General features: G+C 39.2%; 1 protein-coding gene across 1 annotated transcript in view; it reads right to left on the bottom strand.

The window, feature by feature from the left end:
* LOC124551265 (pecanex-like protein 1) overlaps positions 1 to 20869 on the bottom strand; it is a 292683-nt gene that overhangs the window by 228276 nt on the left and 43538 nt on the right. The window contains exon 6 of the mRNA XM_047126263.1: positions 15588 to 15771. Within this exon, the coding sequence (XP_046982219.1) occupies positions 15588 to 15771 (184 nt within the window). The remainder of the gene's footprint in view (positions 1 to 15587; positions 15772 to 20869) is intronic.

Raw genomic sequence — 20869 nt, 5'->3', positions numbered from 1 at the left:
ACTACCAAACAGGACTTTAACTGCAACCTCTCAAGTTTTCTCGGTGTGGTCAATTTACTGCTGGCCAACTTGTCCAAGAGATCTCGAAAACACAGAGAATGTGCATCTCGCAGAGCAACAGTGTGGGTTTCTAACAACAAACATCAAACGTTGTATGGGTAGGGAGAGTCCACCTATGCTGTAAATAGTGATGCGACCACTGATATAACATGGGGTCCACAAGTAACACAATCAAATTCACAAAATATAATTTATTGAACATATTTGTAAAATTAGTAAAAAATTATCAAAATAGTGTCCTTCTGCATCAATACATTCTGGAGATGATGTTTCCATGCAGAAAGGCATCCTGGAAAGTCTTCTCCATGATGTCCTTTAAGAGTTGGTGTAACATCAGCCTAGACATTTTCAACTGCGTCCCAGTGCTTCCCTTTCAGGCACTTTAAGGGAGGGGAGGGAAAGGAAGGGAAGGGAAAAAAGGGGGGAAAAAAAGAAAAAGAAAAGAAAAGAAAAAGTATGGTAGTCAGGTTAAAACTGTAGGAAGGGTCGTAAGCAATAGGATGTGGGTCCTGGACAGAAATTCTATGACAATGAAGGCACTGTGGCTTTGTACATAGCCATGGGGCTATTTCCACTCCTCCTTTATATCACTTCAGCAGTACGTAAACCTACTTTTTGGACTTCTGATCACTTTCAAGTAGGAAGCTGTGTTCACAATGGTTCTGGCAACTAAAAAGATAATCAACACAGTTTTCATGCCGGATTTGCTCACACGTGCCTCCTCGAGGCGGGAAGACTGTGGTGTTGAACTCTGAAGTCTGCTTTTTTGTTTAAGGGTCAAACTCAAAAATCTGTCTCATTCAGAGTGATAACAGAATTTAAAAAATATGGATCATTTTCACACATTTCCAAGAGAGCATCAGCACACTCGCACTTCCTTTTATTGGTCGGTCAATACTTTTGTGATCAGTTTGCTGCACACCTTTTTTGTGCTCAAATATTCAGCTACAATTTTCATTATGGTTACAATTTCTGTGGTCAGCTGAAGGCTTAACTGTTCACCATAATTCAATCAATCATGACATGCATCACCTTTTTGTCAATTCAGGAGGTTGACAGACATCCACTACAGGGTTCATCAGAGGTATTCTTTTGACCCTCCTCAACTTGGACAAGCAATCACTCCCAATGGCCTGTTGCATTAATGGAAACATTTCAGTGGTGAACTTCCCGAGTGTGACAAAATTTGATAGCATAATGCTGCTCCACAGGAATGATCCATCTCACCACGTTACATAACCTAAAAACAGGATTATGCGAAAGCACATCCTGACTGACAGCTCAAAGGCACTGGAAACAGGCACTTTTTGAAGCTAACACACACCATCTGCCTAGCACAGAAAGTTAGGATGAACTGCAGTGAATTGTCACACCACAAAAAAACTGATCTCATTACATATGGAACTTATCCTGTACTTCATAGTGTAGTTAGAGACCTGACAGTAACTGAAGAAGATAGCTGTGTCGGTTAATGAAATGTTGTGTAAGAAAATGGAAACAACAACACAGTTAAGCTGTCTGATGTATTCCAGGGATATTCCTAACTTGCAGAACTCTCAGATTTCCGGCCGGATCACATCGTAATTACTCCAAGTTATTTCAGTAGAGAGATTCGTTGTCATCTCCAGGTGGCCCCTGATGACAAATGCTCCATTCCTATTGGCAGCCTATATATGCTGTCTGTTAACTTCTCCATCACTCCAGTCCTATCATTACCCATACAGCCGCCGTAGTGGATGGTGGCAGTGGTGAAGTAGTGGCACCTGGCTCCAAACTCTGGTCTCCAGTGTCTGTCCTATGTGGCAGAGGGCATATCAATCAGCATATTTAGGACACTGACAGCAGGAGAACAGCAGTCATCAGAGACCACCTGAAAATGGCCACGAGTCTGTTTGCTCAAATATCGTGCAGTAATTACAGTGCGACCCGGTCAGACACCTGACGATTTTATGAGTTAAAAACTACTCCGCTGAACATCCAAAAGTACATCATCAGGACTTTCCCCTGTGGCCGTGATGGCAATGTGCGCAATGTTTGTGATGTTCAGTGTACGTAGTCAACTGTCTTTCCATATCTGCAACTTTTATCTGTTCTCCTTTTAACATCACTAGTCTACTAGAGCCAAAGGCAGATACGGTGTTCTGCAGACGCACATAAGAGGGACTGTGTGATGATGAGACACAAATATATGGCAAGTTATCCATTCTGTACTATCTTTGTAGAAAGAACCTTTAACTCTCAAGTGATCAGTAGTTATCAAACTACTAGTTACAGCTGAGAAAGAAGTACTTCAAAAATTAGAGGCTGGTAAATATCTTTTTATTCATGGTCAGTTTTGATGCCATTTTTTGACAGCTTATTTTTTAAATTTATTCTTTATTTGAGTAATTTTTCTTTCTTTTTCAGTTTTATGTTGAAAATGAAAATATAACGTCATTTACCAAACACATTATATTTATTAGGCATTACACGTCACATTTATTTACACATTTGGGGAAAAAAGAAACAGTTCCATTACACCTAATCAATTAAACAAGATACATTTGACAAGCTCCACATTTCCTTCTAACACAAAAAGTTCCTTTTCCACTAAATTTTGAAAGGACAAAAATTTCTCAAAAACATCTACACTGGTAAGATGTAGCATTCCAGGTGCCCCCATGACGAACACATTGCTTTGTCAGCATTCATAGAAGTCATCATCATCATCATCATCATCATCATCATCTAGGAACTAAAACAATAACTTACGGTTGTGAACACAGATTTGCATGATATGTGGCCATAAGAGTTGCCAGTCTAGTTTGAAGGTGCAACCCAGAGTGTTACAGTGTTTCCTTCAGTTCTACCTAACTTATTTTTGTCTGTTCTTAAAAAAACTTGCACAAAAAAAAATCAGTTGCCTCACAATAACATAGCCATCTTTGAGCTGCTTTAAATTGGAAGCGTGTTCATAGAAGAAGGGTATTTTGAAGACTCTGAGGATACAACGGTATTCATTAACTCACTAGCATGTTCTTTAACAAACGTGATCTCCACAAGCACTGAATTGATTCCTTTTCAGAAAATAAATTAACATATTCAAATTCCTGCATCTGCTAATTCTCGCATACCATCATCGTGAAGGAACTCCACTATTTCTTCAAAGCATTCTGCCACATAAGTGTGAAAAGGAAACACCTTCAGATCCCTCCTCCTCTGCTTCAAACCCCGCAAGTACAAATACTTTCTGATTCTTGTGTTCTGGGTTGGGGTTGGGTTGTTTGAGGGAAGAGACCAAAATGTGAGGTCATCGGATTAGGCAAGGAAGTCGGCCGTGCCCTTTCAAAGGAACCATCCTGGCATTTGCCTGGAGTGACTTAGGGAAATCACGGAAAACCTAAATCAGGATGGCCGGACATGGGATTGAACTGTTGGCCTCCCGAATGCGAGTCCAGTGGGCTAACCACTGCACCACCTTGCTCTGTTTTTTTTCTGGGTAACATTCTATGCAGTGTTCAGTTTCAAAAATTACTTTCAAAACCTGTTTGCAACTAGTCTCTGTAAATCCATCTTTATACGGGATGTTCGAGGAACTTCAGCTATCCAACATAAAATACATCTCTCTGTGTGTGTGTGTGTGTGTGTGTGTGTGTGTGTGTGTGTGTGTGTTTCCATTTTATATTTGCAATTAAAGTCACCTATCATTAAACTCTCCCATAACTGTTTTTGAAGAGCTGACACAATTGTTCATATACAGAGTGACACAGAAAAATGGGCACTTTTGAAACATGTAGTGCCAGCTTATCAGTTGGCATAACTGCAGAACAGGGATCTTGGCCGTAAACAATATTGCCATTTAACAATCGTGGATCAGTAGAGTGGCACACAGCATGCTTTTGCCATGAAAATGTTTTACACAAGCAATAATAGTTTCGAAAGTGTGGAGATGCAGATCCAACATTTTTTTCAAGTTACGGCAGCACGGTTGAGTTCCCTAGACACAAGCAAAAATTTTGAAGAGACTGAATCTGCTCTCAAAAAGAAACCACCAGAATGACCAAGAAGTGTTCATGCTCCACAGAACAATAAAGCTATATGGGTTTCAGTCTTATGGAGCCCATGGGATTCAGTTCACAAGCAAGCAGCTGCAGACAGCGTCCCAAGACTGTGTTCCTCATATTCTGCATTAAGATTTAAAAGTCCACCTGTGTAAGACACAGATTATGCAAGAACTGGAGAACAATCAACAACTGCAATTAGAATCCTGTCAGCAAATTATGACAAATACATATGAGGACAGTGGATTTCTGGGCAAGCTGTAAATATCACGAGGCCCGTTTTCATTTCACAGGTTACATGAGCAAGCATAACTACAGTTACTGGGCAGGCAACCCTAATGAACTTCACGAATGGCTTTACATGTCGGCAGGTGACAGTACGGTGCGTAGTTTCTCACTGGATGGCACTTTTTAGAAATGAAGAGCCAATCATAGTTATTGTCGCTTCAGATTGGTATGTTGAGAAGTTGCATCTGCATTGAACAGTATTCCACAACTTCATAAAATCTGGTTTCAACAGGATGGTCCAATGGCAATTGTGCAAGAATTAATCGTTAACCATGTCATTTGGAGATTCAGTGGCATTCTGTTGCCTCCCAAGAACACTATTTCCCTATTTGTGATTTTTTCTTGTGGGCAAACTTAAGAGTCAGGTCGAAATAACTTGGCCAAGAACACTGGATGAACTGAAACAAAATTTGTGGTATCCCTGCTGAGATACAGGAGCAATCAATGAGAAACCCCAAGAGCAGATAGGAAGAATGCATACAGGATGCCAACTACAGGATGTAGTTTTCAAACATTGATTATTTGGATTACTGTCTTTTAAAAGGCAGTTTGTTGTGGTTCAGTTGCTGTTATCGCTTTTTGTGACCTTTTTATTTTCATCGGGCATTTCCAAAGTTCACCTTTTTCTGTGGCCAGCACCTTTACAATGTCATACTGAAGGTTATGATCTTGCAGAGCAACCAATATTGCATGAGCACATTGTGTAGAAGTTGCTGTATCGAGATGCTTTATACCTGCTACAAAAAGTTGTTGCTCATTCCAAGCTTCACGTTTCTACAGCAGCACAACAACAACACCACAACCAGTTCTGTCAGTCATCACATCGGTTAATATGACAAAATCCTTTCCAGCTAGTTGCTCATCACCGTACCACAAAATTTATTACTTTCTTAAAAATACAGTTGCAACTCAGAAATTATAATCTGACTCTAATGCTGTTTACCACCATTAAACACATGAACCACGGACCTTGCCATTGGTGGGGAGGCTTGTGTGCCTCAGCTATACAGATAGTCATACCGTAGGTGCAACCGCAATGGACGGGTATCTGTTGAGAGGCCAGACAAACAGGTGGATCCTGAAGAGGGGCAGCAGCCTTTCCTGTAGTTGCGGGGGCAACAGTCTCGATGATCGACTGATCTGGCCTTTTTACATCAACCAAAATGGCCTTGCTGTGCTGGTACTCATAATGGCTGAAGGGAAGGGAAAACTACAGCCATAAATATTCCCAACGGTGCGCACCTTTACTGCATGGTTAAATGATTATGGCGTCCTCTTGGGCAAAATACTGCGGAGGTAAAATAGTCCCCCATTCAGGTCTCTGGGCAGGAACTACTCAGGAGGGCTTCATCATCAGCAGAAACAAAACTGGCGTTCTGCATATCAGAGTGTGAAATGTCAGATCCCTTAATCAGGCAGGTACGTCAGAAAATTTACAAAGGGAAATGGATAGGTTGAAGTTAGATAAAGTTAGAATTAGTGAAGTCTGGTGGCAGGAGGAACAAGATTTTTGGTCAGGTGAATACAGGGTTATAAACACAAAATCAAATAGGGGTAATGCAGGAGTAGGTTTAATAATGAATTAAAAAATAATAGGAATGCAGATAAGCTACTATGAACAGCATAGTGAATGCATTATTGTAGCCAAGATAGACACGAAGCCCACACCTACCACAGTAGTACAAGTTTATATGCCAACTAGCTCTGCAGATGAAGAGATTGAAGAAATGTATGATGTGATAAAAGAAATTATTCACATAGTTAAGGGAGATGAAAATTTAGTAGTGATGGGGGACTGGAATTCAATAGCAGGAAAAGGAAGAGAAGAAAAAGTAGTAGGTGAATATAGACTGGGGATAGGGAATGAAAGGGGAAGCTGCCTGGTAGAATTTTGCACAGAACGTAACTTAATCATAGCTAAAACTTAGTTTAAGAATCATGAAAAAAGGCTGTACACATGGAAGGGGCCTGGAGGCACTGAAAGGTTTCAGACAGATTATGTAATGGTAAGACAGAGATTTAGGAACCAGGTTTTAAATTGTAAGACATTTCCAGGGGCAGATGTGGACTCTGATCACAATTTATTGGTTATGAACTGTAGAAACACAAAAATGGTAGGAATTTAAGGAGATGAGGCCTGGATAAACTGAAAGAACCAGAGGTTATAGGGTGTTTTAAAGAGAGTATCAGGGAATGATTGACAAGAACAGAGAAGGAAATACAGTAGAAGAAGAATGGGTAGCTTGGAAAGATGGAATAATGAAAGCAGCAGAGTATGAAGTAGAGAAAAAGAAGAAATATTTTATTTAATTGATGAAAGGAGAAAATATAAAAATGCAGTAAATGAAGCAGCCAAAAGGAAAACAAACGTCTCAAAAATGAGATCGACAGGAAGTGCAAAATGGCTAAGCAGGGATGGCTAGAGGTCAAATGTAAGGATGTAGACGCATGTATCACTAGGGACAAGATGATACTGCCTACCGGAAAATTAAGAGACCTTTGGAGAAAAGAGAACCACCTGTATGAATATCAAGAGCTCAGATGGAAACCCAGTTCTAAGCATAGAAGGGAAAGCAGAAAGGTGGAAGGAGTATATAGAGGATCTATACAAGGGCGATGTACTTGAGGGCAATATTATGAAAATGGAAGAGGACATAGATGAAGGTGAAATGAGAGATATGATACTGGGTGAAGAATTTGACAGAACACTGAAAGACCTAAGTTGAAACAATGCTCCAGGAGTAGACAATATTCCATTAGAACTACTGATAGCCTTGGGAGAACCGGTCATAACAAAACTCTTCCATCTGGTGAGCAAGATGTACGAGACAGGTGAAATACCCTCACATTTCAAGAAGAATATAATAATTCCAATCCCAAAGAAAACAGGTGTTGACAGGTGTGATAATTACCGAACTATCAGTTTAATAAGTCACGTCTGCAAAATACTAACACAAATTCTTTACAGATGAATGAAAAAACTGGCAGAAGCCAAAAGCACTCCATCTTCAGGTCACAAGTGTCCCATCGGGACCATCCGACCGTATCATCCTCGTTGGAGGATGCGGATAGGAGGGGCGTGTGGTCAGCACAGCACTCTCCCGGTCGTTATGATAGTTTTCTTTGACTGGAGCCGCTACTATTCGATCGATTAGCTCCTCAATTGGCATCACAAGGCTGAGTGACCCCGAAAAATGGCAACAGCACACGGCGGCCTGGGTGGTCACCCATCCAAGTGCCAGCCACGCCCTACAGCACTTAACTTCGGTGATCTGTATCCACTGCGGCAAGGCCATTGCGGCCGAAGCCAACCACAGGGAAAATCAGTTTGGACTCCGTAGAAATGTTGGAACACGTGAGGCAATACTGACCCTACGACTTATCTTAGGAGATAGGTTAAGGAAAGGCAAACCTAAGTTTCTAGCATTTGTAGATTTAGAGAAAGCTTTTGATAATGCTGAGTGAAATACTCTCTTTCAGATTCTGAAGGTGGCAGGGGTAAAATACAGGGAGCGAAAGGCTATTTGCCATTTGTACAGAAACCAGATGGCAGTTATAAGAGACAAGGGGCTGAGAGGGAAGCAGTGGATGAGAAGGGAGTGAGACAGGGTTGTAATCTATCCCTGATGTTATTCAATCTGTATATTGAGCAAGCAGTAAAGGAAAGGAAAGAAAAATTTGGAGTAGAAATTAAAATCCATGGAGAAGAAATAAAAACTTTGAGGTTTACTGATGACATTGTAATTCTGTCAGAGACAGCACAGCACCTGGAAGAGCAGCTGAACAGAGTGGGCATTGTCTTGAAAGGAGGATACCAGATGAACGTCATCAAAAGCAAAACGAGGATAATGGAATGTAGTCAAATTAAATCGGGTGATGCTGATGACATTAGATTAGGAAATGAGACACTTACAGTAGTAAATGAGTTTGTTATTTGGGGAGCAAAATAACGGATGATGGTCGGAGTAGAGAGGATATAAAATGTAGACAGGCAATGGCAAGGAAAGTGTTTCTGAAGAAGAGAAATTTGTTAACATCAAGTATAGATTTAATTTTTGGGAAGTCTTTTCTGAAAATATATGTATGGAGCGTAGCCATGTATGGAAGTAAAATGTGGACGATAAACAGATTATACAAGAAGAGAATAGAAGCTTTTGAAACTTTGTTCTACAGAAGAATGCTGAAGATTGGATGGGTAGATCTTGTAACTATTGAGGAGATAGTGAATAGAATTAGGGAGAAGAGAACTCTGTGGCACAACTTGACTAAAAGAAGGGATCGGTTGGTAGGACACATTCTGAGGCATCAAGGTATCACCAATTTAGTATTGCAGGGAAGCGTGGAGGGTAAAAATCAGAGAGAGAGACCAAGCGATGAATACGCTAAGCAGATTCAGAAGGATGCAAGTTGCACTAGTTATTCGGAGATGAAGAGGCTTGTACAGAATAGAACAGCATGGAGAGCTGCATCAAGCCAGTCTCTGGACTGACCACCACCACAACAACAACAACAACAACAACAACAACAAACAAACAAACATATCTTACCTCCAACAAATTCATTCACCTACTGCTGAAAGAACTCCATTTTCCAGCTTGTAGAGTGAAATATTTACATTCATACATGTACCCATGGTTCTTCAAGCCTAGTTTCACAGTAATTTTTTCTTCTTAGCCATTTCAAATCTGCTGCTAAATTAAGACTGCCACTTCAACGGCTCACTGCAAAGTTTCTATCCATTTCCCCTATGGATTTCACACTGCATGTGTTTTTTAAAACAGTATCTTCCCAATCCCTTGAATTTCTGATGTTTAACATAGTCACAAAATAATTTTGACAGATTGAGAGCACATAAATTGCCAACTTCAAATTCCTGTGGCCTGTTGTTTGCACTAACTGCATATTCCCGTATTCTCACAATCACAAATATTACTTTAGCAAACTACTTCTCAAACAAGTTCAGCGTAAGGAATGAGATTGTTCTGGTTTGACATTTCTCAAAAAAATATAGTGATACACTGTAAGAAATCTGTGTGAAACAACGAAACTACACAATCAAAGACACTAAAAAACTATGGCTTGCTAAACACAGCTTTAGCAGACTGACTTTAATCCATTGGCTTATACAACTGACTCAGAACTAGTTGCAGGTTTCAAGTCTCTTATTACACTGCCAGCTGTGAGACGGACCGAGCAGTTATAGCATCTTCTTAGTGTTTACTTCTCTGTTACAAGATGACAAGACATTATATAGCATCGGAAAGCAGAGAAATCGCTCTATTCAGTGTTGTATGACACACTATCTCTTTCAAACAATGAAATATCCAGGTAGAAATATCAACAATGTAGAAAAAGACAGAGTGCTACTTACTGTAAAACAGACACATCAAGACACAATTAAAAGACACATCACCTGCCAAATCCGGCATTCTGACCCGAGATGCTAGCTGTAGCTGAAAGCTTTATGTAATCGTCGTAATTGCACCTGTCTGCAACTAGACGTGTCTTGTTTACGGTAAGTATCAATCTGTCTTTTCCCACACTATTTCTTTCAATATTTTGCCTGTTATAAGCAATAGTTTTCAGGTTTTGTTAGTTTTATCCCTCCCCACCAGTATCATCAGGAAAACACCCTCCAGAAATTGTGTAGTGTGAGTGCAAGAAATGTCCAGAAGCATTGCGCATGCATGTATTTTTTTCGGGTATACGACACCAACACAAACCTCTTCACTCTTCATCGCTTCAATAAATAATAAGCATAGATTTAAGAAGAATTCCTACCAAAAAATTATGTAATTTTGAAAAATGTGTGCAAGACAAAATATGAAACGGGGGGAAGGGGGGGGGGGGGGCATGCATCAAAGTATTTCTTCCAAAAGCTAGCAAAATTTCATTGTTTTACCCTGTGAGCCTGACAATGACTCAATGCTTCTGCTATTGTGTGAGTGGTCTCCCTTACTCCCAAATTATTTAAATCTACATCTATGGTGGACATAGTCCTGTTCTAAATTGTTTATGACCCGAGCTTGCGAATTTTTGAATACTGGGTAATGAACATGAATCCCAAGTGCTTGCCATCGGTGTCTAGCATTTACAAATGCAGAGGTACAGTAACAATAGTTAGAAAACTTAGAACAACAGGAATTCAAGTTGCATTACATGTTGATGTGTTCAATAATTATACATTGCTAGCACATTAGTTATCAGTGAAATGAAAGAAGCATTCGACAATCTCTACTACGGTGCTCCAACAGAGTAGTGTTCATTACTAAAACATTAAGTGAGATTGATCACAGCCACACTAGCGGCCATATGTTTGCTCACATTAAATCATTGATATTTTGTAGTTTCACAGACCTTGAATGCTGTGTATGGTGTGTGTGAACTTTTGCATGCAGCAGAAAGCAAAATCTGTTGGGAACAGAACCGCACACACAAAACTAATATTCAAAATATATGTAAAATCCCACAGCACAGTAAAATGGGAAGAAACATGTTGTGCTATGCACGAATAAATTTAAATGATAGAGTAACTTTATTATTTTAATCATTACTGACACAATTGTACGCCTGGTTGAATACACAGAAAAGGGGGGAAAAAAATTACCTCGGATATCCCAGTCAAAAATACACTATATCCTGGGTGAACACACATTTTTTTCCGTGTTAAGTGACAATACACTTTCCCTTGGAGCTGTAAAACTTTCAATCCTTTGAATGATAAAAGCTTTAGACATTGGCGTAGAACTTCCCTATACTTTCGAAACGTAACCTAACAAAAAAAAAGCATTTCAAAAATTATTTGATACAGGGCTACATGTACACTGTGTATTTTAATATTACAAAAGTGTAAAGACAAATTCTACCTAATACAGTATGGTAGTTTCTGAAGCACTTAAATTGAGATGGCACTGCACGATGTGCTTTTGTAAGTCAATAACAGAACATGCTACATGATCTTGCCAGCCTATGACAACAGATATTCAGAGCATATGACACGTAATGTAGTTATCCACTAGCGCCATGACTTAAGCAGCATAAACACACAAATAGGAAAAGTTAAATGTTTAAATTAATACACACACAGTCTAGCAGCAAGGAAAGCTAAGCTGTCATGTATAATGTCATGTCTTCTTTAGCATATGTTACTCTTTAAGATATATCAAACACAAACGTACCGATAAATTTTTAAATAATGGCATAAACGGCACATCTTATGGCCCCAAAATTTTTCTGCATGGCTAGTCCTCAAACTGTTAACCTTGGACTGAGAGTCAAATGCTCCATGATTTTATAAAGTCATCACACATTCTCATACATATCATCATTCAGCACGTGGAAAAGGAAATTTACCTGAAAGTAGCACTTTTCAAACCACCACTCACAAAATCAACCAGATTAGAAATGTAAACAGTTGTAACATCACGCTCATTGAAAGCAGTTTGTTGTCGTGAAGCATTGTGTAGTCTTCACCCTAAAGTCTCAGACACGTTTTGTTGTGCATTCACTGTGTTTTGCTGTTTTAATCGGCACATTTTCTTTGCAACTGTAGTTTTATTTTCAGGTTATTCTCCCATTTATGTTTTACTGCTGCAGTAATATTCTGCAGTAGCTGGCTAAAGTAAATTTCTTTGTTAAAGTATGCGTACTTACAAGTCAAAGTCCTTGAGTTCTAAAAAATTTCCGGATTTTTCCCAGATGAAAAAGTTCCCATCTCTTTCCAGGATTTACCAGTTGTCCCAGAGCACGAACACCCCATAAAATTTCCTACAAACTGTTTATAAAGAATGAAACCAAGATACCAGATTTTCCATCAGTCTATGTTGGTTACGCCCTGAAGAGGAAATATGAGTTGAAATAATATTCAGATGTGGATCTTTCAGTATTTAAGACCAATACCAAGAAGAGAGAGAAAGTTTTCTGAGCTGAATGTGTCGCTCATGTGTACGTTGCTCACTAGCTACCCAATGTGCTTCACCTCCTTTAGAGATATCTGAGGAGCACAAAGGAGCAATCGGAATCCTCACTGCTGAGTCTCCACAAGCGCACACATGCTTGCAAGCACATGTGCCTCTCAGAATGCTCAGACAGCAACATAAGATCCAGGAAATCTGGTACTAGTGAAGAAGAAGCAGAAGAAGAAAAAGAAGAAGAAGAAACAAGAAGGAGCAAGAGATGAGAAAGTGCAGTCTGTTGCATGTAAATAGAAGGTTTCTTTTGACGGTAATCGTAATCTTACGAAGATTGATTGAGTAGTCTGTACAACAAAAAGGATTCACTGAAAAGTACTTAGATAATAATAATAATAATGCTAATATTTGCAGTCCTGTTTCATGGGTGGTGTTATTTGCAAACATAGACTTTCACACCTCATACTTAAGTTCTTGGTGATTTTTGTTGCATGGGCAGCAGGCTGTTGCCTAACACAGATCTCCATGCCTAACCAACTAAAATCAAGATCATCATTCACAAAATTGTGACAACATGAATGTATGCAGCAGACGAAACACACGACTCTTCCTACAAAACATTCACTGTGACTCTACGGAAAGAGGTTTCATCAGTAGAAATTAAAGCATTTCTTAGCATAATATTGAACATGGCTCTGAATTTGAAGGTGAAATTAGGTGATGAGCCGTGTGTACTTCCATCTTTCCACGGCTCGTTTCCTGGGCGTCGTGTGGAGCCAATATTTTTGGTAATCGACAGTGTTTGGGCGCGATCGGGTTCTAGCACCTCACTGCTGTCTTTTATTGCTTCGCTTCTATTTCGTTTTTCCGCGGTTGTTCAGGGTTGGTCTTTTATGAAGCTTTTTCGTCTGAACTCCTGCCTGTAGTGTACCCACTATCGATTGCGAGTTCTGTCTTTGGTGTACTTAGAAACCGTAGGTTGGTAACACGACCGACTCACGTGTTTACTGTAGCAGACTCTTTGGCCTGTACTATTTATAGGCGAGCGCGGTCACACTTGAGGAGGTTGTCACGCGCAGTGGCCTTCGTGTCTGCTCTGGTGACATCGACATCCTGCCTTCCGCGTACGGGTGTTGTTATTGAACCCGCACTTCTACCCGTGGAGGAACGCCAGCCCGGTTAGGCCCCTCTGTCCGCTCTTCACTGGTTGTCCGCAGGAGGCGGATGGCAGTCTAATCATCGCCTGCGTCAACGAAGGCAAACAGACCGTAACCATCATGGGGCAGTGGAGCCGCCGTTCAACGAGGGTTTGAGTCTGGGAGCAGTTCGACTGGGTCGGTGTCTGCCGGGACGACTGGGGACGGCTCAGAATTGTGCACAGCAGTCCCGGACAAACGACGAAGTGCGCAGAGGGAAAGGAGAAAAGAAGTGTGAATGTTCCAACTTGATAGTCCTTTGGGATTGAGTTCATCCAGTCGTCTTTCCCACCTTGTGGCCACCGCTGTGGCAATCCTCTGTTCTGTTCACTGGTGCAATTCTGACAGTGCAGATTCCTCCATGCATCGTTGCTAACCGGTGTAGTGGAGTATTTTGGTAGTTATTTGTGTATGTTTGCACTTCTATGTTTTGGTAGTTCATCCTCCCACCCTGTGGTTGCAGAATTTCGGGTGGGGAGTTAGTTCCTTGTCTCCCAAGATCTAGTGCTGTATTATTAAGGTTAATTCTAGTTCAGTCTAGTGTTCTGTTAATCCCTGGGTATATGTGTCCGCCATACTATTTGCGCTGTATTTATTCTAAGTGAGTTGCACTGACAGTAGTTGGGGGGTTCGAGTGCTGTCACGGAGCTGATAAGGGGCCACATTGGTTTCGGCTTGTCAGTTGGAAGGTGTTGCCTTAGAGGTTTGTTAACATTGGCATGTCAGCGTTGTCTAGTGCTACCGGGACCTAAAGAAGAACATTGTGCTGATTAGGGAACGTTGTTACACATTCTTGTTTTCATTTTGATACCTGTATTTGTGAAGGCAACCACATGAAGTAAGATCTGTTCTGAAGCTATGCTCGATCTTGCGCTCTTGGGATTTTTGTTTTTGTTTTGATCCCGACTATTTGGGTGTCAGGAATATGGAACTGTGTTGTTAATGTTTGGCTTGACAGCGGATATGCAGCTAGTTTAGTACGTGTGTAGTGGCATGGCGTCCTCGTGAAGGCGCGCCTGCTAGATTGCTTTTGCCTCTCCTCGAAGTGTAATTTCCACCTTACTAAAACCCCCTTGTTAAAAGAGAGGAAGAAAAAAAACAACTTTAGAACTACCTTCTATTTGCATTCACTATCTTACCTGTCGCTTAAGTAAATATCTACTTAGTGATTAAGCTAATGGGAGCACATATCCTAAAAGCAACTAGCACACTTCTGTTATGGTGGCCCTCATGCCTATTTTGGTCCGAAAGATTGTATAAACAGGCTTACATGCTCCGTATCGAACTTCTGATGTTGTTTTTTGAGTGATTGTGAATTATTAAAATTGATTATAGTGCAAACGTTTGTATTTTACCAACCGTGCTTATAAGTTATTAATGTGATTGGCTGGAATGTAATACAAAAGTTTTAGGACCATAGGTTGTCCAGGTAGAAATTTTGAAGCCACGCTGTGTTGTGAATTCATGTGCTTATGTTTTATATTGCAATAAGAAGTTAAATGTGGTAAACCCATACTTTGTGATTAATAATTAAAGATTTAAGAGTGTGTTCACTTAGTGCTTACTTATGTGTTGTGTTATTATTATTTTTTAAAATTATAATAGGCGTTTTGGTTTCTTAAATTAAAGCCTTTCCAATTCGAAAGTGGTAGCCCTCCCATTTTGGGCAATTGTAAGAATCGAAGCAGGATTTATGTAGTTGGTGTTATGTATTGTATGTTATGAATAAATTATTTGTGTGTTAAATCACGTCTGATATGTCAATTCCTTGGCACCGTCCACACCTTGGTCGTAGTCTTAATAATAAATGATCAGACCACCGTTCCAGGTGACGACTATCTTGCTGCACATTGGTTACACCAAATTCCATTCTTAAAGAATATTTTCTCTCAGTTCTGACTTTTTCAGACATCCAATAATCCTCCATCACAACTACAATACACAGCAGCTGTAGAGAACATAACTGTCAGAAAAAAGAGGAGTGGAAAGGGTTAAAACAAAATACAGATTCCATTACTTTTATGTGAATTCCATATTCTATCACTAAGGCTGGAGACCTTGCCACACAATGTCTCGAGCATCTGTCAGTGTACCTTTCTCCCTCTCGAGCATGCAGCCGAGTTCTAGAGACCCTGTGGGCTTGATGGTGGGCGGTGGGGGAGTGGCTGCCCCACCTGGCAGGAAGCCGAGACTGCCGTTGGGGGCGTTCGAGAGGCGGCGCACACTGGCCTGCAGAGGGCCAGACACGGAGGAACTTGAGGCCGCGGTACCAGGGTCCTGCAAGGCAAACGTTACATCAAAATGAGACTTGTAACTTTAAGGCAACACACCAATGCTCCAAATATCAACAAGTAATACTTTACTTTGCAACATTCACAGATAAACAGTCCAACAATGGAATTAGAAGTATTTTATTATCTACAATTATGCTTGTTTAACTATCTCATATTTCATAAAGAAATGCCATGACTCCATCTTGTTTCCACAATTGTGCAATCTGATAAATCACTTTTTTCAAAACAAGTTCAAAGCAGAGTTCACTGACAAGGGGAGTTTTACTAAGTTACATTTCAGTGAGTTGTCTTCTCTTTATGGATTGCATTTTCATTAAACCAAATTACTGAGGCTGCAAAATTGCTCGTGTCCCCAGATTGCAAGGAAAAAAGGGTAACGTAACAATGAACTCTTTCCCAATGGATTTGTTATATTCAATATTCTCAATGTGCTTGTCATGTTAATTATCAACGAACAGCCGAAATATCAACAGTAACCACCATTCTTAAGAGTCACACTGAGCAGAGTTCCGCTTCTCCCCCCCCCCCCCCCCCCCCCCCCTCCCTTATTATATGTCTCGATGGAAACTAAGATGTTACAGATGACATTTAAATCACTGGCAACAATGTAATCTCTGGTCGTGATGGGCAGTACAACATCTATCAGTGTTATTTCTTCAACAGCGTGTTAGTTTCCAGACAAAGACAATCGTGATTATTTATTTAGCATTAACACAACAGGTTTACCAAGAACAGGTCATAAAATAAGTACTCCCAAAAGCTTAGATCTACAGTCAACACAGATTTAATATAAAGCAACATTAGCAAATAAAAAGAACAGCAGGGCACAGGGCAAGGGGTGGGGCGGGGGGGGGGGGGGGGGGAAGGGGGGGGGGGGAAGGACAGTAAAAAGAAAAGAGTAGTGGTGGAATGAGGAACAGAGTTGGCTAGTTAGGTTTTGAAAGACACTGTCTGCAACTTGAGCAATATTTTCATTCTTGTTTCTGTTTCTAATGACCTCAACACCTCAATCACAAAGTGAGTAGTTACTTTTATTATGACCATAACAATAATAATAATAATAATAATAATAATAATAATGTGCCATTCGTTAATTTTGGACCTGAAGATTTCACAGTTTTTCCACAACTTCTGGTGTAATTTTTGCCAATTTCAGATCAGTTTTTATCTCCCCATTTCATTTAATCGTGTGTCTCAGCTTTATTCCTGTTGTCAAAGAATTCAAATATTTGTTTTGTAAGTCTGCCTGGGTTCACTCTTAATTTTGCAACAGAATCTTAACCTGCGTTTTGTCATGTCACTATGGGTATTTTGGGATTGTTTGATTTCCTGTTTGCTTCTGAGTTTGTATTATTCATCTAAAAGTTCTGGGCATAGAATATTTATGATTTTAAGTTTCTTTATTTAAGTGTTTTAAATATCTGTTTTTTGTTCCAAGTTAGTGTTTACGATCCCTAGATGCATTATGATTTAATTATTGTATTGTGATATCTTAGTTTTCTGTGCTTGGAGATACTTTTTGTAATGTAAACATTTTGGATAATTTGGTATGCAGCTTATTATTATTATTTCTTTACTTTCTCAGACGTAAAGTCTGGTTAAAAATGGGAAGTGACGCGGACCTTGATCAAGCGTCACTTCCTTTTAACTGTACGGTATATGATATATTGCATTTAGGAACTTTCGGGTAATTGAACATGTATCAATAATTACAGATTTCTGTAATTTATATGTAAGTTTGGATGTAGCTGTATTGTATTGATGTACTGGTGGATATTGTGTGGTATGACTCCTGTAGTTGATAGTATAATTGGTATAATGTCAACTTTATCCTGATGCCACATGTCCTTGACTTCCTCAGCCAGTTGGATGTATTTTTCAATTTTTTCTCCTGTTTTCTTTTGTATATTTGTTGTATTGGGTATGGATATTTCGATTAGTTGTGTTAATTTCTTCTTTTTATTGGTGAGTATGATGTCAGGTTTGTTATGTGGTGTTGTTTTATCTGTTATAATGGTTCTGTTCCAGTATAATTTGAATTCATCATTCTCCAGTATATTTTGTGGTACATACTTGTATGTGGGAACGTGTTGCTTTATAAGTTTACGTTGTAAGGCAAGCTGTTGATGTATTATTTTTGCTACATTGTCATGTCTTCTGGGGTATTCTGTATTTGCTAGTATTGTACATCCACTTGTGATGTGATCTACTGTTTCTATTTGTTGTTTGCAAAGTCTGCATTTATCTGTTGTGGTATTGGGATCTTTAATAATATGCTTGCTGTAATATCTGGTGTTTATTGTTTGATCCTGTATTGCAATCATGAATCCTTCCGTCTCACTGTAAATATTGCCTTTTCTTAGCCATGTGTTGGATGCGTCTCGATCGATGTGTGGCTGTGTTAGATGATACGGGTGCTTGCCATGTAGTGTTTTCTTTTTCCAATTTACTTTCTTCATATCTGTTGATGTTACATGGTCTAAAGGGTTGTAGAGGTGGTTATGAAATTGCAGTGGTGTAGCCAATGTATTTATATGAGTGATTGCTTTGTGTATTTTGCTAGTTTCTGGTCGTTCTAGAAAGAATTTTCTTAAATTGTCTACCTGTCCATAATGTAGGTTTTTTATGTCGATGAATCCCCTTCCTCCTTCCTTTCTGCTTAATGTGAATCTTTCTGTTGCTGAATGTATGTGATGTATTCTATATTTGTGGCATTGTGAACGTGTAAGTGTATTGAGTGCTTCTAGGTCTGTGTTACTCCATTTCACTACTCCAAATGAGTAGGTCAATATTGGTATAGCATAAGTATTTATAGCTTTTGTCTTGTTTCTTGCTGTCAATTCTGTTTTCAGTATTTTTGTTAGCCTCTGTCTATATTTTTCTTTTAGTTCTTCTTTAATATTTGTATTATCTATTCCTATTTTTTGTCTGTATCCTAGATATTTATAGGCATCTGTTTTATCCATCGCTTCTATGGAGTCACTGTGGTTATTCAATACGTAATCTTCTTGTTTAGTGTGTTTTCCCTTGACTATGCTATTTTTCTTACATTTGTCTGTTCCAAAAGCCATATTTATATCATTGCTGAATACTTCTGTTATCTTTAGTAATTGGTTGAGTTGTTGATTGGTTGCTGCCAGTAGTTTTAGATCATCCATGTATAGCAAATGTGTGATTTTGTGTGGGTATGTTCCAGTAATATTATATCCATAATTTGTATTATTTAGCATGTTGGATAGTGGGTTCAGAGCAAGACAGAACCAGGAAGGACTTAATGAGTCTCCTTGGTATATTCCACGCTTAATCTGTATTGGCTGTGATGTGATGTTATCTGAATTTGTTTGGATATTAAGTGTGGTTTTTCAGTTTTTCATTACTATGTTTAGAAACTTTGTATATTTCCAATATTTGTAGTAACCATGAGTGGGGTACACTATCAAAGGCTTTTTGGTAATCAATGTATGCGTAGTGTAGCGACCTTTGTTTAGTTTTAGCTTGATATGTCACCTCTGTATCTATTATCAGTTGCTCTTTACATCCTCGTGCTCCTTTGCAGCAGCCTTTTTGTTCTTCATTTATAATTTTGTTCTGTGTTGTATGTGTCATTAATTTCTGTGTAATGACTGAAGTTAATATTTTGTAGATTGTTGGTAGGCATGTTATGGGGCGATATTTAGCTGGGTTTGCTGTGTCTGCTTGATCTTTAGGTTTCAGATAGGTTATTCCGTGTGCAAGTGTATCAGGGAATGTGTATGGGTCTGCAATGTAACTGTTAAATAATTTAGTTAGATGTGAATGTGTTGAGGTGAACTTCTTTAGCCAGTAATTTGCTACTTTATCATTTCCAGGGGCTTTCCAATTGTGTGTAGAATTAATTGCTCGGGTGACTTCATGTTGCAAAATTATCACTTCATGCATTTGTGGTATCATCTTGTATGTGTCTGTTTCTGCTTGTATCCACCGTGCATGCCTGTTATGTTGTACCGGGTTTGACCATATGTTGCTCCAGAAGTGTTCCATGTCTGTTATGTTTGGTGGATTGTCTATTTTAATGTGTGTGTTATCTATTGTTTGGTAAAATCTCTTTTGGTTTGTGTTGAATGTTTGGTTTTGTTTCCTTCTATTTTCACTTTTTTTGTATCTTCTAAGTCGTTTGGCCAATGCTTGTAATTTCTGCTTCTTTTCATCTAATTGCTCTATTGCTTCTTGTTGTGAGATTTTACCTAACCTTTTTCGTTTTTTGTCTGATATTTCATTTCTTATAAATTGTGTTAGCTGTCCGATGTCTTTTCTCAGTTTTTCTATTCTTATCTGTAGCCTGTGTTGCCATGCTGGTTTTGTGGGTTTCTTCTGTGTGTTGGTTTGTTCTGATCTCTGCCTAGTGTGTATATTTAGTGTAGTGAGTGCTCCTATATAAACCAGTAGTTGTAACTCTTCCATAGTTGTATTTTCATTTATTTTGTTGTGTATGATTGTGTTGATAGTTTTTATTGTTGTTTCGACTTGTGGGTTATTTGGCGGTCTATGCAAGAATGGTCTGATGTCTGTATTTGTGTCTTTGTACTCTATATATGTGAGCTGAAATTTCTCTTCTATATCTAACACGTGTGTCTCTTCGTGTTCTATTTGTGCTTGTACTGATGGCTGTCTTGAGATTTCGTTTTCCTCTGATTGTTTAATTGATGCGTGTTGGTCTTTGTTTGTTTGCTCTGGGATGTTTGAGTCCCTTACTGTATTTTCTTCTTCTTCTGATTGCACATTATTTTGTTCCAGTATTTGTTGTACTTGTTGTTTGATGTTTTCTAATTCTGACTGGGGTATCCTGTTATTTTTTATTATTACACAGATCTGATCAGCTAGTCGTTGTTCTGTTAAAAATTTTAATTCCGGGTAGCTGGTAATAAATGTGTATACTTGTGATCTGTATCCAGTTGTGTTGGTTCCTAGGTTTGTTGCTTGGTAATAACAGAACATGAGGTGTCGATTAACTTCATCTGACCATCTCATCCTCTGTCTTTGTTTTCCTTCTAGGGTGGTTGCAGGAAGCATATCCCGCAAAACACCTCTATTTGGATTTAAAT

This window comes from Schistocerca americana, chromosome 9 (genome assembly GCF_021461395.2).
Source record: "Schistocerca americana isolate TAMUIC-IGC-003095 chromosome 9, iqSchAmer2.1, whole genome shotgun sequence".
NCBI lineage: Eukaryota > Metazoa > Arthropoda > Insecta > Orthoptera > Acrididae > Schistocerca > Schistocerca americana.
The sequence above is the reverse complement of the archived record's forward strand: the minus strand, read 5'-3'. Positions and strand labels throughout refer to the sequence as shown.